The 18,316-nt window shown below is 39.8% G+C and overlaps 1 protein-coding gene across 1 annotated transcript in view; it reads right to left on the reverse strand.

Moving 5' to 3' along the window:
* Window positions 1-8,438: 8,438 nt before the first annotated feature.
* Window positions 8,439-18,316, reverse strand: part of LIPI (lipase I) — a 165,059-nt gene continuing 155,181 nt past the window's right edge. Inside the window, exon 10 of the mRNA XM_085623039.1 lies at window positions 8,439-11,180. Within this exon, the coding sequence (XP_085479165.1) occupies window positions 11,093-11,180 (88 nt within the window). The 3' untranslated portion in view covers window positions 8,439-11,092. The remainder of the gene's footprint in view (window positions 11,181-18,316) is intronic.

The raw sequence follows: 18,316 nt of genomic DNA on the forward strand, positions 1-18,316 counted from the left end.
GTGATAGAAGCCTCCTGGCTTCAAGGAGTATTTTCAGCACAAGTGGCAGAATTTATTGCTCTTGCTAGAGCATGCCTTGTTTCAGACCAGCTAAAAGTGACAATTTTCACTGACAGTCAGTCCGGCTTTGGTGTCATTCATAACTTTGGACAGTTATGGTCACAGCGTGGATTTATGACATCCTCAGGGTCGCCTATCAGGAATGGTGAAAGCATAAGGAATCTTTTGCAGGCTTTAAGAGTTACCTGCCCAGATGACTGAGATTAAGTGTACCACACATCAACATGGCACTGACTACGCAACAGTGGGCAATAGGTATGCTAATGAGATACTGCGCTGTAAATTCTTGCACATTTAATGGGGAATATGTCACTGAAAAATTGGATGCCACAAATTGCAATCTGTTGCTGACTGCAGTTGATACTTGGAGGAAGTTAAGAGGTTACATGGAGAAGTGCAAGAATCAGAACAGCAAGGTTGGATCAGAGCAGGTTGTGGCAAAATAAATGAAGATGACATATGGGTTTCAGGAGATGGAAGACCTGTGTTGCCAGATAGCTAGTTACCTACAATGGCAAGACCTTATCATGGCCCTGCACATGTAGGGAAAGACGCAATGATGCATCAATTTGAAAACATAGTCTAACCCCAGATTCAGATTCATGGCTGAAAGTTTGTGTCAAAGATGTGTTGTGTGTCAACAGCAGAATGTAGGCAAAAGAACAGCAGTAACACTGAGTCATATTGGAAGATCAGGAGGGCCCTTCAACAGGATGCAACTGGACTTAATTGAGATGCTTGTGTGCAATGGGTTGAGCTATGTCCTAGTGGTTGTGTTCATCTTCTCACAGTGAGTTGAAGCTTACCCAACTAGGAGAAATGATAGTCTCACAGTGGACAAGTTGTTGAGGAAGTTAATTCCGCATTTTGGTTTCCCGACTTCATTGGAGTCAGACCGAGGAACTCATTTTAAAAATGAGGTCCTGAAGATGTTATATGCAGCATTACAAGTCACACAAAAACTCCACTGCAGTTACTAACCACAGACTTCTGGATTGTGGAGCAAGTCAATGGCACGTTGAAATCTAGATTTGCTAAAGTGTCTGCTTTGACATCTCTGAAGTCTATGCGGTACTTCAAATAGGAGGAACAGGAATGTCGCCCAATGACATCATCATGAGAAAGGCCATGAGACTGCCAGCTATGCCTGCAAATGCGCTTCTGAACATTACAGATTACATGATTCATAAATACTGCAAAGGACTGGCTGGTGTGGTGCGTGCTGTATCTTACCAGGTTTGAGAGGCTACAGCCCCCCCTTAACAGGAGCAGTGCCATGACCTCGGTCCCAGTGACCTGGTTGTGGTGAAGAAGCACGTGTGCAAGTCATGCTTGGAGCCTCGATGGAGTGGGCTGTACCAAGTGATATTGGACACAAAAACTACTGTAAATTGCGGAGGTCTCCTCAATTGTGTAGAGGCAGCCCATACTCACAGAGTCCCGTGTCCCCTTGATGATATAACAGCACCTATTCCTGATGTGCCGGTGGTTACAGTGAGACAGAGGGAGCAGGTTAGTCAAGCTGTTGGGGATCAGCAAGAAGCTGGGACAGCACTTGTTTAGCCTGAGGTGGGGTCTGAGAGAGTCAACAGTTGAAGTCGGTACAGAAGAGTCCCATCCTGTAGCGTTGACAGCGCCATGTTCAGACCCTGGCAAAGGGCCTAGTGCCGTTGTAATGGGAGTTGTACCTGGAGACCGGTTGCCAAGAAGACAGGAGAGAGGCAGATGTAGTCTGTCGGAAGTGTACGTACCACACACCATCCCAGAAGATACCGAAGGATTTGTTCTAAGTGGAAGAAGGGCCAACTGTAAGACGATCAAAGAGAGCTAGAGTACCCTGTCAAAGGTACTCTTTACCTGAATAGACCTACCTAGCAGTCAATGACTGGGAGAGACCATTTTTCACCTTCTGCTGTAACAATTCACATCCAATTGAGCCTCCTTGAATTGAACTTTGTGGCTGAACTGAGTTTTGAAATTGCATTGCCACTAAACAGAGTCAATTTATTCTGGAAGTGATCATAAGTGAGTTGGAAATGCACATTTATTAGAGACAGACTTGATAGATTGGCCAAAACTACAAAGAAGAGAAACAAGGCCCGAGTTGTTGAAGACGCGTGAGGTTATCCCTTAGAAGAGAACGGAGTAGGTCTAAGGAAGTCTCACAAATATCATTGTCCATCCATATTTTACTGTAAGAGACACTTGAACTTTTCTTTGCTGTTTGTGCAAGTGAAAACTAAGTGCAAGTACTGTGCTGCAATCGTCTAGTTAAACGGTCTGTTACTAAAGAGCTCATGTAGCCTAATGCAAACACTAATAGACATACAAGCAAATGTGTAGGAGTATTAGTTGTTGTGACTTTAGTGGTACTTGCTTAACTTGTAATTTTGAGCTTACCCCATTCCTCACAGGTAGTGTTATGTGGTCATATTATAGGCCCGGGTAGAAACATCCCCATTTTCCATGCTCACATTGTTAAGTTGCCTTCTTTCGTAAACACAGTGACATTTGACAGACATTAGTTTGCGTGCCTGTGTAGGATAATATTCTCTGAACTGAGCTTTGCTTACATTTCCACATTGTAGGCACTTTATTAACTACCTTGAACATTCTGTACAAGGGCTAAGCTCACTACGCAAAACATTATGTGTTTTTGCCCGTTCGACGACAGCGCTATGACAATAGCAAAAACAATAGCAGCCTGACTGGGACTTTGCCATGGTAACATGGATGATGTTTATTACATAAACACCATTGCTCCCTTGTTTAGGCAGAGGAGCATTTAGCTGGCACTGAGAGGTCGCTCCATGCTGGGATTCCAGCCCAGCTGATTCTTGTTTACCTCATGCGAAGGATGCTGTCCAGCTCTCCACCAAGACAAGCACACTGATGACACTTACTGACAGGTAACGGGGAGTTAGATCACCCTACAGGGATTTGCAGATTCACTCACCTGAGACACACTAGGTTAGGTAGCGCTAAGTAGGTGTACAATGTATTGCAGTACTTATGTGCTAGCATATCTTCTCTGTAATAGCAAAATGGTTGATTTGTTTATCTTCTTCACCATTTTCGTTATGCTAATAACATTATTCTGTTTCCTTCTATTGATTATTGCAGCACAAGTATTTTACTCAAGAATCAAAATGCTTCAATAAATATTGACACTGCGTGTTGAGTATTTCTTGTGCATCTCTTTGGGTATGCATGATTAACCGAATGAAAAGGTTCTAGATCTGTTATCACAATTTCTTGGGGAGTCATGGTTGTCATGTTCTGAGGTTGCACAATCCATATGTTACCTTGTCAGGTTTGGGGTACAGATGGTGCACTGTGAGCATGGAGGACTAAGCTAACATATCTGGATCATGTGCGCGGAGTCAGTCTTGTACAGTTCAGATGTTTATGTTGTCCAACAAACGCACAGTTTTTACTGATAAAGTAGAAGCTCTACGACAGTAGAAGAGCTTAGATCTACATGTGCCCCTCAAACACCACTTCCTACTGATAACAATTTACCTGCTATAGATTAAAAAGAGGTACATGTAGATGCTTCTAAAGGAGATTACTCATTAAATGTTTATTCAAAATATATTTATTTATATGTTGACACTATGAATGCTAAGAATTGCTAGGTTTGTATGCACTTACCTGTGTCAGTTGCTGATGGGATAGCTTATCATCACCTCCCCTTGACATATGGAATTACCTGTAGCTTATAGCTGAGTTTATTCTATAAAAAGGGTCAAACTTCAATAATATTACTCAAATCATGACTTGGTCTTTTCAGAAGTTCCAGTGATGAAGCACTTGAATCGACAGCCTGTGCTACAAACACTGAGATAGTAGAACGTTTCTTCAGACCCGGCATGATATTAGATACTGCTTATGCACATAGACACAACTTAATGTGTTCTTTAACAGATGTAGAAAATAAATTCGTAGATCCAGTAGAAGACAAAAGAAGAGACATTTTAGCTAAAACAATGAATCATTCAAAAGAGCCATTTTGGGCTAACGATGAGAGTCAGCATAGATTAGTGGGAAACATGTCCACATTAGCTTTAGATTGGCAAAATAAAGGGAGATTATGCATATTCAGTAGGAAATCCACAACTTACACAAATTCTGTAGGGACTAATGAATGTGATCATACCATAGAACTTAAAGGAAACTGGGGATTATATTTAGATGGAGCAGATCCAGTTGTTCCTGGAGTCTATTACTTTTGTGGGAAAATGCACTGTATAGATTACCCAAGAGAAGGCATGGAGCATGTTACATGGGGATAGTTTTTCCAAAGTTTTATCATGTGGGGCAAATTGATGTTTCAACAGGGGAATGACAAGTCAGAACATAGAGAGGTGCTAGTGCTAGCAAACTTGTGGGAGGCATTTTTGGTACTTTGATACCATCTGCAGGAGTTACACTCAATTCACACAAGATTGGAAAGTTTTCTACTTTAGTTGATGAATTTTCGACTAGTAGAGCTGGAGGGTTTTTGGTTATAGATAAAGAAATGGTTGTGATCAGATACATGATTTTGTAGAATCAACTTGCATTCAACGCCCTTCCCACAAAAGACGGCTGAGTCTGCAGGATGTTAAAAGTTCAAAAATGTTGTACTTATATTCCAGATGAGAGTAAGGCATTGAAGAAGTATATAAGAAAAATACCTGATTTAAAGAAATATTTGAAAGGGTTAACAGCAACAGGTGCTTGGGAAGCATTAGGGAATTAATTTTCTGCTACAGGCAGATGGTTTGAAAACCTAGGTAGTGGAATTGTTGGAAGCATTTTGAAACCCTTAGTGATATTCGTGCTTTGTGGATTGTTTCTGTTTGCAATCCATAAGCAATGCAAATGTACACAAGTGAAACAGGCTGTGAAGAGAAAGAGAGCAGATATGGAACTGGAGGATAGACAGAGCAAATACTATGATAACATGACATTTCTGGAGGTTTCCAGAAGAAAGATGATGAAAACAACCAGCTTGTGACCTGCCCATATGATAAGATATTGTTGTGATGGCTTGATTTGTCATCAGAGGGGGATTGGTATAGCGAAAATTTGCCAACCCTTTATACGTCACAAATACTTCACAGCTACATGACATTAATGTGCACTTAGCACATATTTCTTGTGTGGTTAAACAAATTAATGTAAGTGTTGCACTTGACATCATTATTAAAAAGTGCATTCACTGTTGATTTAGAGAATTTACTCATATCATGTGTTTTACCATAACTGATTGTGATATTAATTGAAGTTTAAATGAATTAAGCAATCCTTACTTTGGAGATATTGTACTTACTATTAAAATGAAATTTGACTTTCATAATATGTGCTTCAATATATTAACCAACACTTACTGGTTAGACAACTGGATAAAAACATTCTCATATATGTAGAATGTGATTTCACTTAAAGCAATAACAAGTTTATGTAATGTGTGCATTACTATTTCATATGTATGATTTAAATGTAGTTCTTAGTCATACTGACACATGATTATTTTGAGACTTACTGAATGCTTCTGTAATGTGAATCTAATGTACTTGAACTTATATTCATGTGTGTTTAAATGTGCACACACATATTAAATGCGCCCCATTGAGTTAATGCTTTAGGTTGTCCTGACAATTTAGGCGCATATTTTGCCATGCTGCATAAATACTGTTTTCCATTTTATGCTAACATGACATTTCTTGTAGGTATTCACAAGCATTGTTAGTTGTAGATTAGATACCTTACTATACTAGAAATAGGGGAAAGAGCTAGAGAACAAGTCCTTGACGTGGGAACATGGGGAAACTAGAGTGCTAGCTGAAAGGACTATTAAGCAAATGTTGCGAATCAATATGTGTGTGCGAAGGAGATGTTGTTCCCATGTCAAGTGTGAGACTTTCCCCAGCTGTTGCGGTCTGCAACATGAGAAATGGACAAGAACAATGGACCTCTGATGATATGTAGAAAGTGGGTGTTACCTAGAGGTCTTTGTGTGTTACAATTTAATGTTTACCCCGTTAGACCTAAGAACCCCTTTTTCCAGAGACACTTTAGGAGCTCTCTTTCGAAACTTCTCTGCCTCTTTAGGAACTATATTTTACTTTGGACTCTGGGAGGTTTAGACCTTAATGCTTCCTTTTGATTCTTTCCTAAGTGTGGTTTAGGCACTCTCACCCATAGAAGACCCTCGACCTAGCTTCTGAGATGCTGACACCTTCTCTACTTAATTTTCCCGGCTTTGTTTTAATTCCCTTCATGGAAATTCCTGATTCATTAACAATCCCTTTAGCTGGATCTCTGCCATAGAGGATTTAGATTAATCAATGCATAGACAACAACATTTGTGACTCTTTTCTGAGCGTCATGTCTTACTTCTAATCCTTTGTGTTGCTGTGACTGAATTGCCTGTTTACCTTATGTTAGTTCGCATTAAATTCTGCGACAGGCTGGGACTGCCCGTCCCGATTTGGTATTTCTATAACATGATTTTAAGAGTTGTGTATCTTAACTTGATTTTGAATATGTAATATGGACTTAGAGCCCGCCATAAAAGCCATTAAAGGCCCGCTCCAGCATTGAAACAAACAACAAAGGAGCGAGCCTTTAATGACTGGTAGAGCCTGCTACGGTGTGCTCTAAGGCTATTAGAAAATTTCACCCCTAGAGGGCAGAATGTTCTAATTTGTAAAACAAAGGCCTAACGGAGCCCGAGGTAGTTGAAATCCCCTCGTGCTCTGTGAGGCCTTTGTTCACAGCTGTGAACAAACATTGGAACGTTGATGCTTCGGGATTCTACCAGCCATTAGAAGCCCAGAGCACTCCATTGTCTACAATGGAGTGCTCAACATTCCAATGTTCTAATAAACCTTCTAAACCCATAGCTACTAATTCCTGGTCCTCATTTTGTAGTCAAATGGGTTGCACTGCTAATTGATTTTGACTGATACAAATGTTAACTCCCATCACCTCTCAGTAGTGGTCTGCCGGAGGACCAATTATAAGCAAGCATGCCAATAAAATGCTGGATCAGTCGCATCAAACATGGACCTTCGATAGGGAGCTACTCCTCAATCCTGAATGCATGGAATATTGCAGGAGCGGTTGACGTAATCCATGGAAAGAAAGAGAAGAAGCGCATCAGCGGGCACAGCATGGGACTCATTACAAGCGGGTATTGGGGGAGAAAATCTTAGCTTCAGCTTTCATAACCAATGAACACAGGTAAATGATGCTAAGGAAGATTTCAAGGAGCAGCAAAAACTGGAAGCGCTCCATGTTAAGGCTAGGCTTCAGTTTAAAATCAGGAAGGCTGTGAGCTCCACCAAAAGATGGCAGTGAATAAATGCAGCATCCTTAGCTACTATGCTAGACAAATAGCCAAGAAGTATCAAACCTGGATGGTGGAAAACTATGAATATAGCAATAGTGTAAGTAAGCTCCTAAAAATGCTTGGCCAATTTTGGAAAAAAAGCTCTAAATAACTTTTAAATCTTTTCACTAGTCAATCCAATTTTTATTTTGAATCGCATAATTACTTAGTCCAACATAAAAGGTTGTGATTGGCTAGTTAAATGATTGTCCCACCCATTTCTAACCTTTTAAATGCTTGTGAATGTTGCCTACTGTACTGAAACTCCTAAATTACATGTTAAATTTTGGCAATGATTAATTTGCTCTTTAAATGTTACGAATAAATGTTGCAGCATTTCAGAAAAAACACCCATTTCTTTAAAGAAGTTGCAAAAGTGGTAAAAAAAACTCCACGTACAAGAAGAAGATTTTTTGTGAAAGTCATAATTGTCATGGTTTTATTTGGTCAGAAGCATAAAATGCCTCTAGATAGGAGAGGGGTCTAAATCAACTGTAATGACGTCATGTAGGTGACCTCTACAGTGAGCCACCTTCCACAGCAATCCCTAACTTCTAAGAAATGTTGAGGATTTGTATCAGTACTGGCATTTTTCTCTAACAAATAATAGAAAAAAACTTTTGTCCATTTAAAAATCAAGTAAAATTGGGAACCTGGAAAATCAACATATGACCGTCGCAAACGATTCATGTGGATAAAAGCCTTGGTCACTAATTATAGCAGTAATATTGGTCTCATCACAATATCTGTCAGTGGCACTCAAGAAAAGTAATTATATGGTGTGCAATTTGTAAATAATCACATAATGCCGCTGCTTTGTCAATCATTTGCGTAGGATTAATTATGGAGCAGTTCCACTCCAGTCATAAATAACCTAAATGGAAATCATTAAATATACATATTTGCATAAATTCACGTTGATTTTAATGCTACAGCAAGAAAGTAAAGCAGTCTGAAATCATAAACACTTCAGTAACTTATACATTTACAACTTTGCTGTAGGTGGCACATGTATTTTTTATTAAACATGAACGTGCATAAATATATTGTATCAAAGTTGTTTTTTTAATCAATTGTCAATGAGAAATTCATATATTCCGTACAGATAAAAAGGAAAAACGCTCTAAAGGAAACTGTCAGCCTCTCATGCATTATACTTCAATCAATGTTTTCTTGATAATTTAAATAACACTAATAAACAAAATGTTATTCACAGAAATAGCATTTTATGTGAAAATACAAAAATAGAATAAATTAATATATTTATTGATTTTACATGTGACTTAAAAGGTCTTATAACTCTGAACAAGAATGAAGGCTAAAAACCAAATTTGCATTTTGTGAAAAGACATGTTTTTGATTTTATAATATATAAAGGCTGCTGCAAAAAATGTCATACTACTCTTAAATAAAGACACAATCTGAAGCATGGAATAAAGTTATGGAAAAAAGCTTTGCTCTGCTGGTAAATACCAAAGAAGGGAATCGCATCAGAAAGTTGCACATTTCTCTTCCAGAGATTTTTCTGTATGTTCTGTGTCCAAAATTGGAAAATGGTGTCTCCTTCAACAAGATAAGGTATAAACATATATAGTGTTGCATAACCTAAAATTCCGCATATCCTCAGTCATGCTGTGTTCCGTTTTAAATATAGGATTCCCCATCAACTGAAATTCACCTGTTGTAGGTGGAATGGGGTGTCTAAAAATGGAGATAAACAGGGAGCTTCTGGCATCAGACCTCATCAGAGATTTAATGAATTGTACCAATGTAACAGTGGGCCTTCAATGGTCATTATGAACAGCCGCCGTCCGTGTAGGTAACTGCGGTTGGGCCTTGGGGCCGCGTGGAGGGGGATTTCGAGGGACGATGCAGAGGGACAATTAAATAAATAAATTTTTTTCCCTCAGCAGCTTCCCTCGAAATACCCCCCCACGCGGCCTCACCACCTCACCGCTGTTACCTGCACTGACCATGGCTGATCATGAACCCTCCACTGCCTTATCAGAAGGGGGTGCGTCCAGAGCCTACAACTGCTTCTTTGGGAGGGGTTGTCTGCTCCTCTCTGCGAAAGTCCTGTTTCTTAATGCTTATTTGGACGCCTTGAGCATTGGGCTTGAATGTACCCCACCCAGACACACCATATAACAGTGCGCTCTGGCTCCTCTGCAAAGGTGGGGAGGTGCATTGTTGGAGGTTGAAGCTGCTGCTCCAATAAAGGATGCTGTTCTTGTGCCAGGCTGTTCCATTTCCTCCTAAGAGGTCAAACTTTCAATGTAGACATCTGCAACAAATTATTTTGCCAGGCACAACTCTATTGTCAGTGCACTTCATCGTTATGCTCCTCCTGTGCCTTTTTTAATGTGGCTTTCGATTTTATTTGGGCCCTGGATATGAAAGATTACACGCCTTACCCGGTAAATTCACAAAGTAGCTCAAAACTGAATCAGTCTGCAATACAGCTAGAACCACTCTTCCCAAAGACAAGACAGCAAAGACTCTATGCAATGCAGCTGAACTACATCTACAGTGAGCAATGAAATGTTTACAGAAGATCACAGGGAGATCCTACTACAGCACAACGAAAAGTTAAATTATTTTTGCATTTTTTATATGAAATAAGATAACAAGGCTCATATGCATTTGGCTAATGTGTCACTATCTTGGTACATCATTCCAGCTAACATAATAGCAAACCCAAAAGCAATACACTGTAACTTCTTTCCCCTGCCCATCTTCCACATCTCCTCTTCAACTCCCTTTCCTTTAATAAATTCCTCCTTGGCTTCCTAGTGCCACTACCCACTGCAAGTGAGTAAACTGGGTGCAAATATTGAAGCTGTGTCAGTTCAGGCTGTTGTGCCACAAATCCTGTTAGATTATCAGGACTCTTCTACCCTTTGTCTACCCCTTTGTGTATTAACACAAACACTAGCTGCCTCGTTCAATGTGATAATTACAGTACAACAGCAGTAGGCCAAAGTTCTGCCAGCCCATCATGATGGCTGGACACTGGAAGCTGGATCACCTTCTGGCAACGCACAGCGCCGCCAATGACCAACGGGGATTGCAAATATGCATTCCACTGAATTATTCATTCACTGAATGAACACCTATTATATGTGTATGTATTTTATATACATCAGCACCTGTAAACCATTAATCTTGACTCAGTATTATGGCTCAGAAAAAACCCAAGACTGCTTTATCTCTCCAATAAAAAGATGCAACATTGCTGCAGCATCTGTTTCACTGGTATGCATTGCTCCACGAGCACATGTTATTGGTTGCTACTAGAATTGCTACCTTCACATTTTATTTTACAATAGAGAAATCCGCAATATGCACTCCGTATCACATGAAGATGTGAGAAGAAGCTTTATGATGAGGCTGGCATCTTGACTTCTTCCTAGATAAAATTGCTGAGATTCACCAAAGATTTGTTTATGAGTTCCCATGGTCCACAAAGTGGAAAAAGTCCTACAGTGAATGGGAAAGCCTCCAGGCAAGAAACCCCACAAAGAGGCCATTGTGATTACATCTGTAAAGAGGAACTTCAATGGTTGTACCATCATATAGTTTGCTTCAACAAACAATGGTTCAGTTGTCTCAAAATCTGACTAAAATGTTCAGCTGGTCTTCATCATTTCTTTACATTTGCATCTTCTCACACGGGATAGGCTTGAAGATTGTTTCAACATTATCCAAAAGTACAAGATCATAGCGGCATAGCTGAGGTCTAAATGAGGGGGAGAAACAAATTGTCAGTGTTGTAAAATGTTGGTAGGGTTCAGAGTATCAAAATTAATTTATAATAAAAAAAACATACTTTATTTGTACATTTTGCCTGCGTGGTATCATGCATGGTGCTTGAGCAGAATGTTTAGAGCTGGCATTACCTGTTCTTTTCCTGTATACCAAGTGCATTTAAAGTCTTAAGAAAGAACAAGAGGCACAGTTGATTTGTCTGTAGCAATGTCTGTCCTCCATACCACTCCTCACATATTTTGGAATGTTGTAAAGTATGTTTCCCCTTCTTATTCTTCCAATTTTAAAGCATTATCATGTTTTCATGGTCTGTGTGTAAATCATGTAAATTCTCCCTACCCACCGTGTTCAGGATGGAACTGTCTTTAGAAGGCATAGTCAATAGAATTTGATCAAATATACTCCTGGCTCATTTGCTTTAAACCCTTTTGAACATCTTAAGAAACATAAGTGCTCTGTTCTGATGTATTACTGACCTGCCTCAGATCCTCAAATTGTCTGGGGGTACCTATCAACTAGGGTGGTATTATCTAGAAGGCTGCCCACTCTTTCGTTATAGCCTTCCACTGTTGTTTGATATCTGTGTAGACACAAAAGCCATCACATGGCTGTGGAAGCTGAATTCCCAGGCCAGTTAGATATTTTGTGGTTTGCCTTGTCTTTTCTAGTGTTGAATTCAACAATCTTTGTGTACTCTATAGATATCCATGACAGACTGAGAATTTCATTTCATTGCTGTGCAGGGAGTGCACCCAAAGTTTACCTCCACCTAAAAACAAGGGTACATACAGCTTATAAATAGCGTGCAACCTGGAGTTTTGATGGTTTGTGGCAACTCATATTGGTGAAGGGGTACAAATCCTTTCATGGAAAAATCTTACAATAGTGTTTCCCGAACTGCGGATTCGATTGTTGGTGGGTCAGGAAAGTCAGAGCAGTAAATAAAGATGCAATAAATAAAGATGTCTTTAATTGTGTGTTTATCCTTCACATTTAGTGCTTCAAAGACAGAGGTCTAATAACACACTATGGGGCAAATTTACAAGAAAGTGGCAGAGGGCGGCGTTAGCCTCCTGGGCTTAACACTGCTTTGCCAATTCGGAAACGCAGGACTGCACCATATTTACAAGAATACGGTGCAGCCTTGTGTTTCCCCCTGTGCAGGTGCTAATTTAGCTGCCTAGCGCCAACACAGGCATCCTTGCACCATAGTGCAAAGGTGGCTGCATCGAGGGGAATTATTGTTCATGTGCAGGAAGGTGAACCTTCCTGCACATAAAGAATCTGAAATGGCATCTGAAACTCCTATGAGTGCTGCTTAATGCATCAACATCAGAGATGATACCATTTATACAGAACTGTAGCCAACAGGCTCACAATTCTTCTCTGTGACGTCTGGGGCATAGTTGACTTGTCTTGCTTTCTTGATATGCTCCACATTAATCTTTATATTGACAAACTTTATAAATCTCTTTCCAGAAGTATTAGAGTAGGTCTTTGTTTCCTTACATTTGTTAAGTATTATGGGAGCGTCTAAACCCCACTTCTTGAAGATTACTACTATAGATTTTCTTTCACAATTTTCTGAGACTAATCCTTTCACCCTCTTCCAGTGCCTACTGTATTTTGGGTCCCACTGATTTCTTACCTTCTTAGCTTGTCATGTTCTTGAATTTATCATATTACCTGCACTACCTGTCAATATCAATTTTCTTCCTCCTTGTAAGAAACTGGATTGCAAAGCTAGAGGAAGAGACTTTACAAAATTAATGTGAGCTTTGACAGAGCTCTCAAAAAGCCCCAATGATCTTGGTTCTATTGGATGAGTAATGCTTGGTTCACCCTAGGAAGCTGGCACAATCTGCTAGGCTTTCTCAGAGACAATTACTCATAGCATATGTGCACAGTACCAAATCAATAGCACAGTTTATAAATAAAGGGCTTACATGCTCAAACCAGTAGGTTTATAAAGGGATAACTCATTAGGTAAAATGATCCAAAAAGCAAGAAGTTTGGAAGAAGAGAGCTGGAGTTATTGCAAACACAAAATAATTCCAAAGAAAACAATGGGAAATCAAACATCAAGATGAGTCAGTGGGTTAAGAAGATTAGGAACCAAGCAACACTTGTAGCGAACCCATCAAGGAGCTTAGTCGAGTACATCTTGATGCTTTACCCTGGTTAGAATGCTTTCTTATCTAGTTACAAACTTCAAAAATCTTGAATGGCGCATTAGTGGATGCTATCTGAACAGAGCTCGACAAGGCTTCAAACAAAAACGTCATGGTCCTACAGTATTCTTTACTTTCTGCCAGTTCTCAGGATATCAGAATTTTCAAAGTTAGAACTCTTACAAAACATTCTGTAACTTCTTTGATGTATTTCGAAAAGTCCTCAAGATTTCAGAACACGCTCCAGAAACTGCAGCATATCTGTTTATGCTGCAGGAAGGCTCTCCATAGCTCTATTTCCTGTCCACAACAAACTATCGAGATACACCAGTTTTTTTTAGTTCAGGAACTTTTACACTGGCCAAATACACAAGCGATGTTTCACATGTGCAGGCAGTAGATATTTCCAGTTACAACAAGGCTGCACTGCTCGCTTAGTTTCCAGGACATTCTGCACTCCTCAGTTCCACAGAACATGCATGCACCATTGGTAGACCTATTTCCTTGGAGTTCCATAGGATGCTGCTTTCCAAACCCCAGGAGCAGGTTTCCAGTCCCAGTGATCCAAGGCGTAACTGGAGACACAATCTCACCACCGTCCTCATGATATATATTGGAATTTTCATCTTAGGGCTGTCAACTCTCTATAGACAGTGAGTCAAACAAGACAATCTGTGGCAAAGACCCCTGAGTAGTTACAGCTTTAGGAATTAGTTTTCTGGGAAAAGCTATCTCAGAGTCCCTTTCACTCAAGAACAGCAATTTGGCAGCATCCAGGTTCTTTTCCAGCGATTTCTCTTACTTGCAAAACTATTCCCAAGTATACTCCACTTATTCCCCATGAGGATCAAAGACCGTCTCCACACCCATGCCCCATCTGGACCTCTACTTGCATTGTTTGTGGCTCTGCTGGTCTTTTAAGGACTTCTTTCACAAAGGAATTTAATGGCATGTATTGCCTTCAAAGTGAATATATGATAAAGTTAATAAGGTGTATGTCTCTCTTCCTTCCTGAGTCCTGAGTATAGGCTTGCCCCAGAAGCCAGGAACTTCACCTATTTAGCCGTAGAACAGATGAGGAATAAAACATGGAAATGAGGTATGAGAAGCAGGAGGTCAAACAAGGAATGTGATTAGTCCTTTTCTAAACAGTGTCCCTAAGGTTCAGGCAAGTAATGCACAGCGGTTTAAAACATGGCTAAATATTATAGATAATCAAAATCTAACAAGTCCATTGTTTTTGTTGTAGTAACAACTGCAATGTCAGCATATATCAGAAATGGTTAAGATTGAACCAAATCCATGAATATAAATGACATTCTGTGGGAACATTTCAGACTGCTGAGTAACAGTTTTTCAATCAAGAAGACTGAAAGGTCTGGAATAGATCTATAGGAACTGGGGACCTCATTTATAAAGTTTTTCCTGCTGCACCGCTCTATGGCAAAAGAAAATGGCAGGAATGTACCGTATCTACCACAATGAGCTGCCGTGCACCATCGCAGGCACCTGTGCACCATGCGGGGATGATTATGTTTGTGTAGGAAGGGAAATCTTTCTGCACAAAAACAATCACAAGAACCTGTTTCCTCTCTCTATGTATGCTGCAGAATATACACATAGAAAAAGGAAAAACGAGGAGAAATCAAGATATTTCTCCTCGCTGTTCCTCCCCTAAGTTTTAGGCACTGCCTCAGATTTACGATTTCTCGTAAATATTTGGCAGTGTCAAAAAGCCATGGATGTTGCTGGAAATGCCTCCAGCAACACCCATTACACCCCCCTTTAATGCAGAAAACTGTGTTAAAGGGAAAGATATTTACAAGGCAGCATTAAGCCAAATAAAGTGGCTTAGTGCTGCCTCGTAAATATGGAGCAGGCTCCTGCGCTACGGAAACGTCACAAAAAGTGACATTCCAGTGATGCAAGGGCCTCATAAATGAGGCCTTCAGTCTGAAGTGTTGGAGAAGGACTTTGCGGGGCAGACTCAGAGCCAGGCCAATCAGCTTTTCAAGATTACAGAACCTGGCACTTCTGGGTCAACAAAAGAAGTGTAGAACAACATTGCCTTGCAACTTTCTTGTGTGTATGATTCCCAATGGCATTTAGTTTTGTCCCTTTGCTGGATTTCCCTTCCCTCTGTGAGTTTTCCTTCCTCTTTTATTTTTGACTTATTCTGAACAATCTGTGTGGTTCCAATTTGATTCTGTGGCAACTCTGATGCGGTGCAGTCTTTGCTATCCGGCTCATACAATTTTCTTTGCTGTTTCTTTGTGGAGTCCCGTTACCGCCGATCTTGGGGTAGTCTACCAATACATTCTAGGGTCATTAACAGCTGAATTCATTAGAGTAGCAGGTATGACCTTTGCAGACCAAACATTCCTATGAGGGGGAGTTCTGACCATGTAATACCTCCTTAGTGTATTTCTGTTGCATATGAATCTTCTCTCAGACTATCTACCTACCATGGAACGGTAGTGTTTGAGTGACGTCTACGTTGATATACACCCAAGGACTATGTTTTCAAGAGAAATGAGCTGTGTGCCCAATGTCATTGTCTCTTTCACTTCATCAAACCCACATTTGCTCCTGGTAGTGTGCTGAAAGTGGCAAGAATTTCTAAAGAACCCAGCTCATTGGTCTTCTTAGAGAGGGGGATTGGAGAATTACCATTGGCATCTGACCCCCACTTACCCCAATGGTTCAGGGTTATAACATTCAATATTGAAGTGCGTTGCATATTCCCAACAGAAATGGCAATGGCCTTTAAAGCATAGTTTACATTTTGTGATACAAATAAGATAAAATATTGCCTTTGGTACCTGATTTCTTTACAACTGCACACAGGTGGACAACGTGTTAGATATAGAAACTTTATAGAAAAACATTTTGATTATTGGGGACAGTAAACATGTAGCTGGGACTTGATCAATAGACCTCAGTCACTCTCCAAACATCAAATACCATAAGTCCAGATGAAAGGAAAAGGGAAAACACAACTAAAAGATCTATTTCTTCACATTCTTCCACCGTCACGTTTCATCTCTATTCATTTCTTTATTTGTTATCCATCTCAGAACACTTTTTTACAAATTTACCTTGAAGTGGATGCAGGCTTGGTTAGAGAAACATAAAGGAGGCTTTTCATGCTCAGTAGGTAAGTTACTTTATGACTGGTAGAGCACAGGCAATATATTTGTTAACCTAGTCAAGGACATTTTTCCACGAAGCAGCTCCAGTGTCTATGACAGAAGCTATGTCAGGGGAGAAATTCAGTAGATGGAATGTTATTTCATAGCTAAAGTATACTAAAAAGTGATGGATGGAATGCCTGAATTAATCTCAGCCAGCTATATCTGCTGATAAGCCTCTAACTAGGGCGAAACACTTGGGCTGAACTGTTCCCATTTAAGCAGTATCACAACTAATTTGCATATAGCTGGGAGGTGGCATGGTGTGCGAAATAAAAATTGACTCGGATGCTGCCCCGACTAAATAGCAGTGGCTGAAATTAATTCAAGTAGTCCTCCCATCACTTTTTGCATACTTCAGTGTGCTGTCCTAAGTGGGATGGCTATGCACAGAAATGAGTCCTGTGCACACTGTGTCACTGAAACCAAGCTATAAAGAGAGTCCCTGGAATTATGCAGTTGTATTACCACTGAGTTTTTCGCAAAACTATGGATTTGTCGCATTTGTCACATAATCCATCATCTGATGCATAATCTGCAGATTTTAATAAAGAAATGTTGTTTCTAGCTCAAACAGTTCGGTACTAAAAACACAACACAATTTACCATGAAGTGGAAGTCCTTTGAAAAGCCTGACTGGTCACCTATCTGTTGCTTATTACTAAATTCGGGTACCAAACTGGTACTGATGTGACGCAACAAATGCACAGCCAGCGTAACAAGTGTAAAAAAAATGGCAGCATAGAAAAGTAATACTATCACAAAATGTGCAGCTTATGCCACATAATTTGCCTTCCTTGTCGCATAATTTACTCTGCCCCATAATTTGACCCTCCTCTGCCACATAATTTGAGTGGCCCTGGCTATACCTGGCTGATGAGCCCTAACTTGGGCGAAACAGGTCCTTGGTTGCTTGTGTTCCGGTTCAGGGAGAACCTGGCCTGGCAGTTCAACCTGAACTGTTCCCATTGGAGCAGGGGCAAGACTGATTTGTATATGGCTGGTTTCAAATTCAGGTGGCATGGTGTGCAAAGTAACAAAGCACGAGGTTGGGGCCCCCATTAATGATAGAGCAGAAGTTACCTTTTATAAATTATTACAAGAGAGAGAATAATTGCGACAATACTTTTTTCTGAATGACGATAAACGTGTGTCAAGCTTCACGTTTCTGAAAAATGATAAATGAAACTCTGATTTAGATACTGCATCGTAAAAGCATGCAAAATGTTAGAATTAACCTATGTTATATCTTGTGTTTGCTTAGAGATATGCACTATTACAGGTCTTGATGGGTTGAAAATGTGATATTAAGAAGAACAAATATTTCTACACACAAAGTTAATATTTTCTGTGCTAGAAGTGAATAATTATTTCTAGTTTTAACGAGTACACTGAAAATGACAAAAGAAAAGTAAATGTTACATGAGTTAGACGTGAACTTTTCCTCAAATGATGCCTTTGAAATGATGTGTGCTTTAATTAACATATGCGCGAAGAAAATTACATGTACCTTTTCCATTTATAGGTGAAACAGTAAAATCTTCAAAATTTTAAGAGTGCCCTATACTTACATGAAATCATTATGATTTAAATGAAATGTTTATTAACGCATTCATTTGTGAAATTAATATTATATACTCTTCAATGTGAGATTCATATTTTAGTTTAATTCAATTAATCGAAAAGGAACTGTATTTCAAACAGGCCTCAAATCTTGCTTTTCTCTAAACGTGAACTCATGAACA

This window comes from Triturus cristatus, chromosome 8, assembly GCF_964204655.1.
Source record: "Triturus cristatus chromosome 8, aTriCri1.1, whole genome shotgun sequence".
Classification (NCBI taxonomy): domain Eukaryota; kingdom Metazoa; phylum Chordata; class Amphibia; order Caudata; family Salamandridae; genus Triturus; species Triturus cristatus.